Source organism: Schistocerca gregaria, chromosome 4, assembly GCF_023897955.1.
Source record: "Schistocerca gregaria isolate iqSchGreg1 chromosome 4, iqSchGreg1.2, whole genome shotgun sequence".
NCBI classification, from domain to species: Eukaryota; Metazoa; Arthropoda; class Insecta; order Orthoptera; family Acrididae; genus Schistocerca; species Schistocerca gregaria.
The window spans coordinates 347,466,813-347,481,497 of record NC_064923.1 but is presented as its reverse complement, the minus strand read 5'-3'; the positions used below and the strand labels follow the sequence as shown (position 1 = coordinate 347,481,497).

Sequence of the window (14,685 nt, the reverse complement as noted above, 5' to 3'; positions counted from 1 at the left end):
CTAGAACTTAGAACTAGTTAAACCTAACTAACCTAAGGACATCACAAACATCCCTGCCCGAGGCAGAATTCGAACCTGCGACCGTAGCGGTCTCGCGGTTCCAGACTACAGCGTCTAGAACCGCACGGCCACTTCGGCCAGCTCAACAGCATCACATAAACAGTGTCTACAAATTGTTTATGTCTCTGGTATGAAACTACAACATCTCAAATCATTTACATTCATTTGTATTCCATAACTAAACAACAACAAAAATTACATTTTAGTTAAATCATAGTTTAGAGATTGTATGACATAATTTGTGTTTATTAAAAAATCTCACCTTCAGCAGCATGTTGTTGCCAGTAGAACTATGACCCGACATCCTAGGAGCATCTGCCTGAAGTCTTCCACCAACAGATCCTCGGCCAGCTGCTCCTGCACCAGCTGGTACCTCATCACTACGGGCATCTTCATCATCATCCTGATTGAGCAGACCCTTCAGAATTCGGTGCCTGTTCCTTACGTCAACATCACCAACTTGCCCTCCTGCATCTCCAGTACTCACTTCATCAGCACTCGTACTCTGACGCTTTGTGAGCAGAAGGTTTCGAAGTCTGCGACCAGAGTCCCCCGGGGCCGAACCTCCGTCAGAACTGCCATTTACATTAGCAGACTCTTGCACCCCGGATTTCGATTCTTCTGTCCCGTCAGAGCAGAAACTTCCGTCTGGCCCCTGCTCCTGCAGGGGGCTGAAAGGAAACGAGTTAGCAAATGGGTGAGCAGGAGTGGAGACTCTTGCAGCGGGGCTGGTTTGGTGGACATACGGGTTCAGTGGGCTAGCGCACACACCACCAGATGGACTATATCCCGCACCACTCGGTGGACGGGGATTTGGGGTCGATACGGGTGTCAAGCTCTGGCTCTGTCGCGAATCGGGCCGGCGGTCCCATCCGGACTGGGCTGCGTTGACACTGCTACCGTCAGGACTCGTTTCTCCTCCACCTACTATATCCCAAGTAGAACTTGGGAAAAAGTCAAAGTCATTGAGGCCGATTTCAGTGGAATACGTGTGGTAGGCGGGACTGTTCGCATCACTCGTAACACTGCCAAACCCACTGGAGTTTGTACGCCCACCCACACTTCCTACCGCACTTACTTGACCGTTCACAGCACTGCTCATAAGTGGTCCTCCAACTGAACCATTACCGTCACTAGGTGAAGTGCCGAAGCTGGGGTTTCCCTGTCCAGCTGACGTCGCCGAACGCGGAGAGTTGGAGAGGTGGCCACACTCCGGAAGAGGGTTCTCAGAGTCTCTGCAGCCAGGAAGCACGCCAGGAGGAAAACACGAACAGGGAAAAAGAGAGAAATGCATCAGTAATGTGTCAAATTAACATGGAAGCAACCATATCACAACAAGGCACTGATGTTAAATAGTAAAGATTGTTAAGTAGGGAATGGGAGCAAAACTGGTGTAAGAGGATAATATATGCAGATGAAATTGATACGTGAACCACACATGTATCAATAGGTCACATTGTTGAACACACACGAACACAAGTGTCAAGCATTCTGCATAGGAAAAGACCATCCTTCAAATAAGTTAAAATTTTTCTCGGTAACTTAATTTCACTGAGGAAGCACATCGCCTTTAAATAGAAGCAAAGCCAACACACAAAACACACAAGGGTTTATGTGGGGGTGGAGGAGGAGGAGAGGCATCAGCACAAGTGAGAGAGAGGGAGGAATCTAGATGATGGGATGGTAGGATGGACAGTACCAAATAATACTGTTATTAGAAAACAATCAAATTTGGTGTAAAAACTTCTTGGTAATAGACAGAATACAATAGAATTGGCATATTTGGGGGCAACATGCAAAAGAGGTTGCTATAATTTTTCCTTACAATGTTAAGGATTAAGTACCCACCACTAATCTTCCATCACTCAAATGGAACTCATAAGATTAATAAATAATCCTTGTAAAACTACTATTAGGTCCAATACTCCTTATTTAGTACATTTAAGTACTTCAGCATATTTTGTTTCATATGGAAACAATTGGTGAGGAAATCCTGTAATTATCAAAAGTAGAAGATTCACTTTGCACCTGCAGCTCCCTTGACTGTTATTAAGTCTGCAGTCACCATATTTTAACAGAGAGAAAGGTTTCATGTGTAACATCCACATGCAGTACACTGTCACACTGTTTGGTTGATAACAATGCTATTTGTTGCACTCACAGCTTGCATTTTTCATTATGTACAGTAAATTGGGGGATGACACAAAGCAGCACTACAGAGAGAAAAATCCCTGTTATTGTTTAAAGCAGAGTATGTAAGGCTGTTCTGGGTGCTTGCTGCAGCTATACAATGAAATAATCCCACCTCATGTAATACTGTAGTATTTACATCATTGAGGAACTTTAGGAAAATGACAAGTCTCATCTGTCAACTGACACAGTTACCTACATTGCTGCAGCTGCTTTGATTGTTCTTATTAGCAGATAATCTTACGTAAACTGAATTAAGTATTACATGTTTTATGCAAGAGTAATGTTACAATTACAGATCTGTTATTACCCAGATGTTTAGTCACTGTATGTCATGCCAATTCACTAAATAAAAAGCATTTTAATCGAGACATGCATTGACTGGCTGCATCTTATTACAGATATAGGGAATACTTCTCTGAAATCATTTCTCTGCCATGCTAAAATCAAGTCATTTATGAGCCTAGTGAAGAAAGAAGAGAAAATGATGATGGTCCAGTTTACAATTAGAAGAGCATGATTGACCAACAAGAAGCTTCCTCACACGATCATTAGACATAAAACAATAAGGAATGTTTTTTCAATGAAATGAGTAAACCTTCATTAATACATGTGGTGACTTCATCTCACATTGTGAATGAATTTGTGAATTAGTAGTAATACAAAATATTACAACCGCCTAACACTCCTGATCTCATTTTCTGTGCCCCCTATATCTTTTCCATAACTTAACACAAGGCTCTGAAGTACCAAATTTGAAAACTTTGAAAGGTCTCAAGGAATGTCAGGATATTCTGAAGAAGCTGGCTAGGGAGTCGGTAAAGAATGCCCAGCTTAACTCTTCTTCTTCAAGTGATGTGACAGTCATCTTTAGAGAAGAAGATTGTTGTGAACAGAAAAAAAAAAGAAGAAGAAGAAGAAGAGGAGTTTCAGGTGTGCTTGAATAGCCCTCTTTCGTGCAATACAAATTTAGTAGATGTCAAGAATCAGGAATTTTCCATCATCTGTTCTTAACAATTAACCATTCATGAAAGATTTTTAATTAAATGATCCACAATGGCTATAAAATACTTTTATTCAAAGTCAGAACTTTTTTCGTGTCAACTGAAGATGCAACCTCAGGTGATCTTTTCAAAAATTAACAGAGAAGCAAATTGTTTTACAAAAGATTATTAATAATGGTCAGAATGATAACAGGATACTAGAGTATAGTAATGTACAAGAATACTTGGAAAATACTCACAATGATTCTATTTACCAGCTCATAGTGGAAACACAATTACCTTTAAGTAATAAGTTATTATATAGAATCTCTGTGAGTACTTTCCAAGTATCGTTGTACATTAGTATACTTCAGTACCCATTTATTCTTCATTGTTCAGAATTATTTGTATTTTTTCCCTTGTTTATCTTTGTATAGATCACCTAAGGAATCATCTTTAATTGACGTGAAACCAGTCGTGACTTTGAATAAAATTATTTTGCAGCCACTGCAGATCATTTCATTCAAAACGCAGGTATTTGGCTGTGGTTGCCTGCAATTTAAAATAAGATTTGTAAAGGACAAAACACTGCACCTTTGCAGACAAAATGCATTACACATAATGCACTAAACTACAGCTAAAATCAGTCTTGACCATAAACTTACACATTCAATCAATATTAGTCACAACGTCTGAAGTAAAGACACATTGGTGGAAAGACACAGAATAGATATCTAGAGAGTTGCTGAAGGAGCCACCATATAACTTTGAAAATTATCTTCCCACCATATTGTCAGTTTTCCTTGGTTCGTTTCAGCATAAAACACCACGTGTAATACACAAAACATTTAATTATACACTGAGTAAAACTGTTTCCAATATTCTATCACTGCATCATTATGCCCAAGATAAAGAACCTGAGCCAGCCAACTGTTCGATATTAAGCTACTTTATTGTCTTATATTTCATGCAAATGATGATCAATGTGACAAGAACACTAAAAATAAATAAATGACCATACTTCCTATGAGATCTGCATTACAACTGATGGGATGTTCACCACAGATAGTGGACAGATTTCAATTTTTAACAACTGCCATTGCTCTGTCTCTGTAAAGTAATTATAAACAATGTTGCCAATCACAATGTACAGAATACCATTTGTCAATCAAATGTTCTGTATCTACTGCCCCTTTGCTCTCATCCTTACACAGCCAAAAGTAATGTTTCACAACTCACTGGCATCATCAGAATGAATGATTGATCTTAATCAAATGGAAACCTAATCATCATCAAAATTTGGAAAACTAAATACTCAATGTGAGGCCTGCCTGCAACACTGGTTACATAATTACCTTTACCACACAAAATGCCAGTGTTAACAGTAATCACTCTCCTCCATCAGAAGAAGCTGCAGTATGATGCAGATCTCACTGAATTATAGGAAATACTGTATAAATCTAAAGAAGGTTGCACTTTCACTAACAATCTGGGCATAAATAGTATGGACACACTGGTATGTAGCTTATGAAACTACCATGCACCAAACCTGTTTTACAGATTCCTGACTTTAGCCAGGGTGCATGAAATTGTCTTAGATACTATTAGCATTTATCAAGTGCACAAATTGCAACTATATCACATACTGAGCAGACTTGCACTTAAAATGGTTGCGGAGTCATAGAAGACCTTTTCATAAGGTAGGACCCGAAAATACAGGCTGAAATTACAACCATGAAGTTCACTTACAAAGATACATACTAGATGTGGAATAGTCTCTTGTAAACCCATCTAAATTTATAAGCCATGTATGCTTAAGTCACATCTTTTTATCTACAAAAATTCATTGAATTAACTGGATGCCAGTAACATTGCAACATATTACATACTATTGTTTAGGCACAACCAAGGGGGTCAACAAGTTACTGTATATTATTAAACACGCCATAGACAACAGGCTGACATACACAAAGGAATGTGCACACAACAGTGCATAAAAAGTTACTCTCACTTGCATCCAATGGATTAATGAACTGGGACAGATACTTGAAGTGACATAACCGTGCAAAGCTGACTGATGTTTGTTGCTTTCCTCGTAGCTTGGGGAATGTAATTTTCCGAGCTACCTCAAGACAAGAAAAATTATTTATCTGTTAACAATATGACCCTGTAATTCATCACTTTAAACAAGCAGACGAGAAAGATCTTGTAAACTGTGATGTAAGTACTTGCCCATGATTTAAAGGGGACTTGCTTTCAGCTGAACTAAGAACTCAAACCACTTTCATATTTTGACAGATGCATGTGCTACTGTTAAGGTAAGGTTGAAGAGTACAATCATGAAGGTCTCATTTGTGAACATTTTGTTTGTCTCTTTACTCTATAATTTTTTACCAGCAGAAAACTGAAGACTTCATACAAACCATATGCTTCGCCCCCCCCCCCTCCCCCACAAAAAAAAGAAAAAAAAATCCTTATTATCTCCAATATTGCATATCATCACCTTAGAGTGCAAATTGAGTACTGTTTACAGAAAAGATTTTACCTTTAGAACTATGAAGAAGTGTCAGAAACTTTCAGTTCCAAAAATGTAATGACACAACTAGGGTATACTGTTTTATGATTTTACTGTTACCAAAAACAATTGTAACAAACAGTTTCCAAACAATCATTCCAGTGTTCTGGCACAAACTGCAATGACTGTAGGAAAAAAGGGTAAAGCATGAAAAAAAGAAATTACCAATAAAGCAAGAAATAATTAAACAAAACAGTATAACAGCAAGCATAACATAAGCAACGTAAAGGAGCACACAGAAAGCAGAAAAAAAGTGTGGCCAGCTCTCCAACACCAAAAAACAGAAAATCAGTTTCATACAATAAAGAAAGATAAGATCTATAACAATGCATGCAACCTAACTGAAATCCCCGCCATCACCACCAGCATGAAATATTCAGATTGAGTAGATTATTCTACAAAAGGGAAGAAAAATGTATGTATGAAAGAAGTACTTTTCACTTCATCTGTGTTCTGAGTATCTGCCATTATGGGCATATATTCTGGTTAAGCTGTATATATTTTTATGCTGAACATTATCAGAAAAGGCAGTAGAATTTTATTCTTACTGAGGGAGAACCAAAGAGCTGTCTCCACTAGAAACATACAAACATAAAAAGGAAACTAATATGTTGTAATAAACATTATTCACATATTGCACTACACAAAATAAATATTGATGTCATTTAAGTTTTAGTACAATCAAAGTTAGGTCAGTATTCTGTCATTAAAAACACTTCTTGTGGCAGAGTCTCTTTTTTCAGTCAACACAACTAACTTGTTAAGTAGTAGAAGGGCCCTCCAACAAACAAACAAAAACAAATGTTCTGCACGACAAAGGTAGGAGAGGGGTACTAGCAGAATAAAAGATGTAAGAGCAGGTCGTAAGTCACGCCTGGAAAGCTCAGTCGACAGAGTATTGTCCCACAAATGACAAAGGTTCTGTGTTCAAGTACTGGTCCGGCACATGGATTTAATATCCCAGGAAATTATTATTATTATTATTATTATTATTATTATTATTATTATTATTATTATTATTATTCCCCTACCCCAGTGCAAACTTAATCCAGATTTACTGACGCTGCCTTTGCTTCCAGCCTTTATTTTCACATTCCTTAAGATGAAACAATGACCTGAATAGTTTCTAGTAAGAATCAAAAATCAAGTCCTAGACATACAGGAAAATCAGTTCACAGCACAAACAAACAAGGAATGAATTCACATAAGAAGATTATAACAGTTTTCATTAACAATTGTCAACGGCTTCAACATCAAAATATTTAAAGGATAATATATCAACAGCATTATGATTTAGTTAGTCCCAACACAATGGTCAATATTTGTTTCCTACAACTGTCTATCTCCAAAGGCATGAGTAATTATAATTTCAAATTTAAAACAAATATAGTTGATGTAATCATCTCTGCGAGGAACCAAAGTCCAATAAACAAATAACTGAGGACATCACTTCTGGTATACAAAAATGGGTACAGTAATTGTAACAAAAAAACAAAAATATTACATGGAACAAAATACAGTGTTTTCCTTTAAAATTCTAATAGATAACTTTATCGTGTTTACACCCATTCACATGGCTTTCCACGAAAGTGACACAAAAGGAGCACAGGGGAAGAAGCAAGTAGAAGTAGAAGTAGAGGTAGAGGTAGAGGTAGAAGTAAATGTAGAGAGAGAGAGAGAGAGAGAGAGAGAGAGAGAGAGAGAGAGAGAGAGAGAGAGAGAATATGAAGACAAAATTATAAATGTATTTATTTAAAAATTGATGAATAGAAGAGCAAAAAGGAAATCATCATGTTATTTCTTACCCAATAATAGAGTGTGTTGCCATGATGAAATCCTCCTGGTCATTAGGGTTCTGAAATAGCCTTGATTTTGTCTGGACTTGAATGTACTTATCAGGAGTCTTCACACGTAGTCTGTATATTTTACTTGTATTGTGACCAGTTTGCACAGCCTCCCTTAAATGACTTGTCAGCTTCTGCAAGTCTTGCTGATGGCAAAGATCCTGTATGACACGGCCTGCCAGATCCTAGAGGCACACAAATACACACACAGTAAATTCAGTTTCATACTAACATAAATTTGTATAAAATTCAAATCATTGACAAACTGGAGAAATAAACAGAAAATCTCTTTAATTCCACAAAAATTATAAACTTTGAGAACTAGAATGGGAATATCTGTTATGGTTTCACTGCTTAGGTTCCTCCTTGTCAAATCAGGCATAAGGCACAGAACACAAAAAACTTTGCTGGTCTTTTTGTTAGTACCTCACCTTGTTTAAAAACTGCGAGTAACTAGGTGAAATATTTGTTGTGTCAACTCCTACTATTTTGCCATGCACATCAAGCTTCATGCTGAACTGTTCAACTGCGTTGGGGAGAGATTTTTCATTTTGTGGTATACGACGAGCAACACACATAAGACACGGGCTACTATCAATTGACTCACTCAGGTCACCACTCTCAGAACGATCACTTGGATACGGAAGCAAAGTAGATGAGATCTGCAATATCAAAATGTAAACGTTAAAGCAAATCAATAAGAGTGGGCACAATTAATTTTTTTTTATTATCTCACTCTAAGAAACTGGCTTTACAATAGCAGCAATTATTCATCATAACAGCTACTGCCACAAACACTGCTAATATTCGTATTTCACTTCCATTTTCAATAAAACTATTGTATTTGACTACGGATAAGTATTACAATCAATGTCATCGTAAATAATGGCTGATAAGAGAAATATGCTCTGTTGTAAAATTTATGTGCACAAAATTAGGTATCATGAATATAGCTTTGAAAAATACAAGTAAAGGATGGTTGAATAAAAACTGAGGATATCCACATACAATAAATAATCAGCCGCACTCTTTGTGGCTATAAATAAAACATGGAGTTTTAATCTGTCACAGCTAACAACAGTGACACATTTTTGATGCTCTATCTCAGTAAGAGTCTACAAGATGCATACCTGCATATACTCATACTTGCTTATACGCTGTTGTTTCTCTTCCATAGTTTCATCAGCATCATCTGGGGGTTTGATTAACAAGCGGCAGTTAATTGTACGGTTCCTGTGAGGTTGATGTTCGCCAGACCAAGCTAAAACAAATGAAAAAAAAGTTTATATAATGTCACCAAGTTAAAGACAAGATTGTGAGATTCTTACACAAGTAATAAATCTGATGTGACCTTCATCTCTGATTTTGTACCTAAATAAAAGCATTTGTTACGGTACATTTTGCATAAAAATATAAGCACACACTGGAGAAAAAGGCATAATTTCCATATAACATGGCATTTGCAGTAGTTTGGAGGACTTTACACAGCTTCCTTGTGAGAAATATTAAGCAACTTTAACTAATACCAAGGATGATAACCATATACCGATCAGCCGAAACAGCTTTAGTGTGCTGATCCATCTTTGGAACGCAACACAGCAATGGTTCTAGGTGGCATGAATTCAAAAATCCCTTGGAAGTCTTCAAGAGTTATGTGGTACCAGATGTCTACAAACAGTGCAAACAATCCCAGTAAATTAAAAAGCAGTAATTTGAAGGCATCCCAGAAGTGTTTCATCAGGTTTAGATCAGGCCAAGACATCAATGAGACTTCAGTGTAGCAGAATTCTAGTTCAATAATTCTGTGACATGATAACATAGTTGGCTGGGAAGACATAAAGCATCAAGGGAGGGGGGTGGGGGGGGAGGGAGGGGGGGCAGGGCTCAAATTTTTAGGCAGTCCACAGTTGCTACGACACTTCGGATTACTAATATACATCTCCTTGAATCCAAGTGAGTGTCATCATAGCATAATACTACCTTCAACAGCCTGTGTATGTGAAGCTGAGATGATAGTGTACTTAGACACAACTATCAACTTGCTGTAACAAGAAATGTGACTCATCCAACCTGGTGAGACATTTTCACTGATCAACAGCCCAATGTCAAAGATTCTGTTCCCACTGCAATCAGAATTTATGATGTCATTGGATCAACATGGGAGCATGTACGGATTTCCTCTGCTGCAGAACTCTGTTCTATAATCTATAATAATGTGCACTGAACAGCGTGCTCTGAAACCCTTGTACCTGCATCAATACTGTACTCTGGCACAGATCTGCCTATCCTGCTTCACAGAGTGGTCAAGCCTCTGACCCCCACATTCTGTGATGAGGCATGTATGTCCTAGACCTAGTCACCTACTCGTGTTTTCACCATCCTTCAACCACTTGCTGCAGACACTCACAGCAATAGCATGTGAACAGCTGACCAGCTACACCATTTCCAATATGCTTATTCACAGGCACTTGGCCATGACATTTTGTCATTTGTCAAAGTGGCCTGTACCAGAGGATTTCCCCATTGAGTTGCCTTTTGTCTTTGCTCTACTTTCACACATTCCATATTGAGTCATGTGCTTGCAATAACCGTGAGGCATCCTGTCTAGTCATCAATGGTCATAAGTTTTGAGTCACTAATGCATGTTTCACCTACAATTTTCTGGCTACAAAATTTGCATTCACTCCTTTCTGTTTGTGTGTATATCTGCAGCTTTTAGATGTCCATCAACAATATAGTATGCATATCACTGAAGCAAATTACTGATAACGCCTCTTGTCAGTTACAATAATGAACTGTTTTTGTGGCACACATAATGAAGGGAGTGCTATATGCAACACATGACCATTTTTAACATGATCAACCTTTTCTTTTTTTTTGCGAAAGCTACATCATGGACAGTGTATGTTTAACACCAAAACATATCCAATGGTTCCAATGAGGGTCTGGTCCCTGAAGTAACTCAACATTTTGTATCTTCTAATACCTGATTATTCATGCTAATTCTATATCTTCCACAAACCAGAGAGGAATATAGCTTTACATCTTCCTCCACTCATGCAAATTACCAGAGGCCAAACTTTGGGCAGAAAAAACATGGTACAGAGACATATTATAAATGTGAACTACAGTTCTTTAGAGAAAACTTTTGTATTTGCTTCACGTGATACTCTTATGTGTTTATAGTTCATGGAAAATGTTTGATTTAATTACAACAGGTTACTACATTTTAATTTTGGTGAATTGTATCACATTACACAGTTTTCCAGTTCTTTTTCTTATAATACAGATGCCTACTTGAGCCTTAATATTTCTGAAACATTGATTTATACTCAGAAACTCCCATGACACTACTTGTCATTAGCATTAAATAACACTAAAGTACTCTTTATAACAAAATGACAAAGCCAGATAAACTGTAACAACAGATTTCAAGGTTTCACAATGAAAAAGTACAACCAAGTAAGACATCGTACTAACCTGTGGAAGTAATTGGCAAAAGTATGGAACTGAAACGTGTTGTGTCTCCCACATGCATGAAATTATAAATACTTTTCCCAAGAATATCTTCCTTGGTGTACTTAATAAACTGCTCCACATTCTCCGAGACGTACTCCACATGGCAGTCTTTGTTCACAACAAATAAAAATCCATCAAGAGCCTGTAACAAAACCACAAATGTTTAAGAACATCATATGGACACTATAGAAGAAGAGCAGAAACGTAATGTGATAAATATCATAAAGTGGCAAATACATACAGTATGAACATATGTTTCATACAGAAAACAATTTTACATAATACATAGTGACAACTTTATCCACATATTGCTTAGATCATGTAACATCAGGTAAATGAGAAAACAGAAAAACTTCCACCAACTGCAGCATTCAAAGTTTTTGAAAGCCATTGTGAACTAAAATTGTCAGCTACAAAATAGCCTGATTACAGGCATTACTCAATGTAATACAAGTAGCCATCACTGAATGTTGTTGAGTTCAACTGATTACTATTTCAAGTCGAAGAGTTAAAATGAGTGCTAATAACTCAGCTGAAAATGGTTGCTAATATTTAATGGTGCATATTTAATGGTGTAGTAACAGGGAGGCACTGGTCAATGGGTACAAAACCAGAGCAGAAGATGAAATAAACAACTTGAAAAATTTTTCCTTTGCGTGGTGATATTAAAATTTTTATTGAAAGTCTTGCACATACTATGTAATGTCTCGTAAGTCATTGTAAAAATTCAAATTTGTGCCTACAAATGTAAGTAGCAGGAGATGACCAAACCTATTCTTGAAAAAACTCCTATTTTCAAGAAATGAATGAGATTTTGTATCACATAGACACTTGTATATGTCTGCAATGATTAAGTAGGTCTGGCACAATGTAATTAAAGATCACAGTTCATAATTACAACTTTTAAGTTCCAGTTTCCTCTATTGTGCACTGGCGAATGAAGAATTCATATTTGAAAAATAAGTTCTACATTACCACACGTGTTGACACACACAATTGTTTGAAAAATTTCCTAAACTTTTTTCTGTTGCCTTCATTTCTAAGATTTATCACTCCCTGCATACACAATATACAGTTTGGGTACTTGCTTCATTTCTGTGGATAACATTTACACATAAAGGTCTCTCTAAATTATGTTCATCTGGCTACGTTTCACTGTTACTTTTTTTTGCATTGCTCATTTGGAACACAGTCCAAGAAATGTCTGACTTACTTGCTGCCTCAAGTCCATTGCTTCTCCAGATTTATTCAATAGGAAGTAAACTAAGAACACAATAACTGGTGCTTTTATATAACAATTTGTTTTCAAGTGTTTCCATAATGAACCATAGACAATAGATTGAAGGTGGCACCAGTAATGTTAAATTGATCCTGCAAGATTCCGTTTCACCAGAGTTTGTTGCCATGAAAATATAAACATACATAACAGGTAACAGTGTTCTAATGTAATTCTTATTTAAGACTTTGCATATATATATTTTGTAAACGGTAGCTCAATATCTGGACACACCATAAATAAATATAATAAAAAATGAAAAACACACAAGCACGTGCAAGCCCACACACACACGCGCACGCATAGGCGCGCGCCCACACACACACACACACACACACACACACACACACACACACACACACACACACTTATTTATTTAATTTTACAGAGCTCCAAATATATTTTATGCTTACTTCTACGAACAGTGACAATTTTTCTGTTTTTATGTTCTACAAAGGCATGATGTAAATTCAAATCAGACACATTACCTGCAGCAGTAGTGGACCAAGTACTTCATTAGCTAGAATAGTAGGCTTTGATGATGAAACTTCACCCTGCTGAATGGCATCACTGCTCGCACCCTCCTGTTCCTTAATTCGGCGTATCTGTCAAAACGGAAAGAAATACCATTAGGTAAACAATACACTAGATAGAATAAGAACATGTTTGTATTCCCACCCAACAAACTCAGTTTGCATGTGATTTCTAGAAATGAACTACCAAGGTCTGGAAAAGGGTGTGGTTTGATCTGAAGAATCCAAGTTTTTTGCAGGTTCCTTATTTTGTAATTTGACACTGACGTGTTAAGATATTTGATGCCTCTGGCACAATGCTAGATTGTTTATGATATGAAATGCAAATCTATCCACTACTCATTACTCATATTCTGACAGCTATAACATCATTCACATAGGAATAGATGAGGTATATACTGGGTAATGCCACAAAACCTGAGCAGAAATAGTAAATTTTTGTCTATGTGAATACAGTCTCATCCATAAGTTCCCAGACATATGTAGTTTGCCTGAATAATAACTGGTGAACAAGACTGCTAAATATGAGCACTGTGTTTTGTATCATTGCTAATTAAACTACCAGTCATTATTGCTTATATTAATGAGCTACAATAACACTGCAATGCACCACTTTCACAATGGGTTTCCCTGTCATATAGATACATATAGAAATATTCATATATTCCACATATAGAAATATTATATTATTTTGAACAAACACTTAATTTACTAAATGGTCCTATTTAGTACGGGAGAGTTCAGAATTCCATATATGTTGATTCTGCCATTATGTTGTCTTTTTCTGGCTTCCACAAACAAATCCTATGAATCTACAAGGTTGGGAGTGAGCCTTAAGTGTAAAGGATCGAGTGTGAGACTCGTTATGTTGGACGAAGAAATACAACCATCAGTCAAAAAGGAATGCCTCCTGTTTCTTTCCCATTAATAAACTTCGTAAAATGAAATATTCAAATTTGGCACTATTCCACAAAGCTGCTTCTCCAATCCACTGCAGTAGTAACCTTCTGCCTCTACAGATGCCAGCATGGCAGTTGCTTGCAAAATGACTAACGTTGATGTTCGTATTATCTAGAGTGTGTTCTGCAATAGAATTCTTGAATGCAGAAAGTGAAGACCCATTCCCATTCATGAAAGATGGAATCGTGTATGGTGACACAATAGTGGATTTCAGCGCAGTTACATGATGAGTTTGTAGCTATAATGACGCTGAAGGACAAACACCATTGGTTGACAAAATACGAAGTGGCTGGCCAATGCCTGCAATGACTCCAGAGGGTGCGATTCTGGTTGATTTTTAGGAACAGTGATGTACAACACGTTCTGTCCAATACACCAAAATCCTCAAACTAAAGCATGTCTTCAGCAAGCTCGCCCAACAAAAGCTATGGTGGACTGTTGTTCATTTGCATGACATAGCAAGACCACACACCAACCATCACATAACTGAACAGATTGGAAAACTGAAAAGGAAGTCTTGCCTCACACACAATCAATCCTGACGTGTCATCACCATCAGACTTCCATGTGTTTGGATCACTAAAAGAAGCTCATCATGCGACTCACTTTGAAGACGAGGAGGTAATGTAAACATCCACACATCAATGGCTTCTGAAGCAGGATTATGTGTTTTACAATACTCGAATACATGTCCTTGTTAAAAGATGGACTACAACTGTGGAAATGGACAGAGATTGCATTGAAA

At 37.2% G+C, this 14,685-nt stretch overlaps 1 protein-coding gene across 27 annotated transcripts in view; it reads right to left on the bottom strand.

Annotated features, from left to right (window-relative positions):
- LOC126365776 (nuclear receptor coactivator 2-like) overlaps nt 1–14,685 on the bottom strand; it is a 293,984-nt gene that overhangs the window by 66,054 nt on the left and 213,245 nt on the right. For 22 of the 27 annotated variants that reach the window (XM_050008306.1, XM_050008318.1, XM_050008307.1 and 19 more), the window contains exons 4-9: nt 12,936–13,052; nt 11,133–11,313; nt 8,783–8,913; nt 8,084–8,314; nt 7,614–7,837; nt 323–1,295 (exon numbers count right to left, since the gene is read on the bottom strand). In XM_050008306.1, the coding sequence (XP_049864263.1) occupies nt 323–1,295; nt 7,614–7,837; nt 8,084–8,314; nt 8,783–8,913; nt 11,133–11,313; nt 12,936–13,052 (1,857 nt within the window). The remainder of the gene's footprint in view (nt 1–322; nt 1,296–7,613; nt 7,838–8,083; nt 8,315–8,782; nt 8,914–11,132; nt 11,314–12,935; nt 13,053–14,685) is intronic. The other 5 variants (XM_050008330.1, XM_050008331.1, XM_050008328.1 and 2 more) reach the window with 1 other exon arrangement.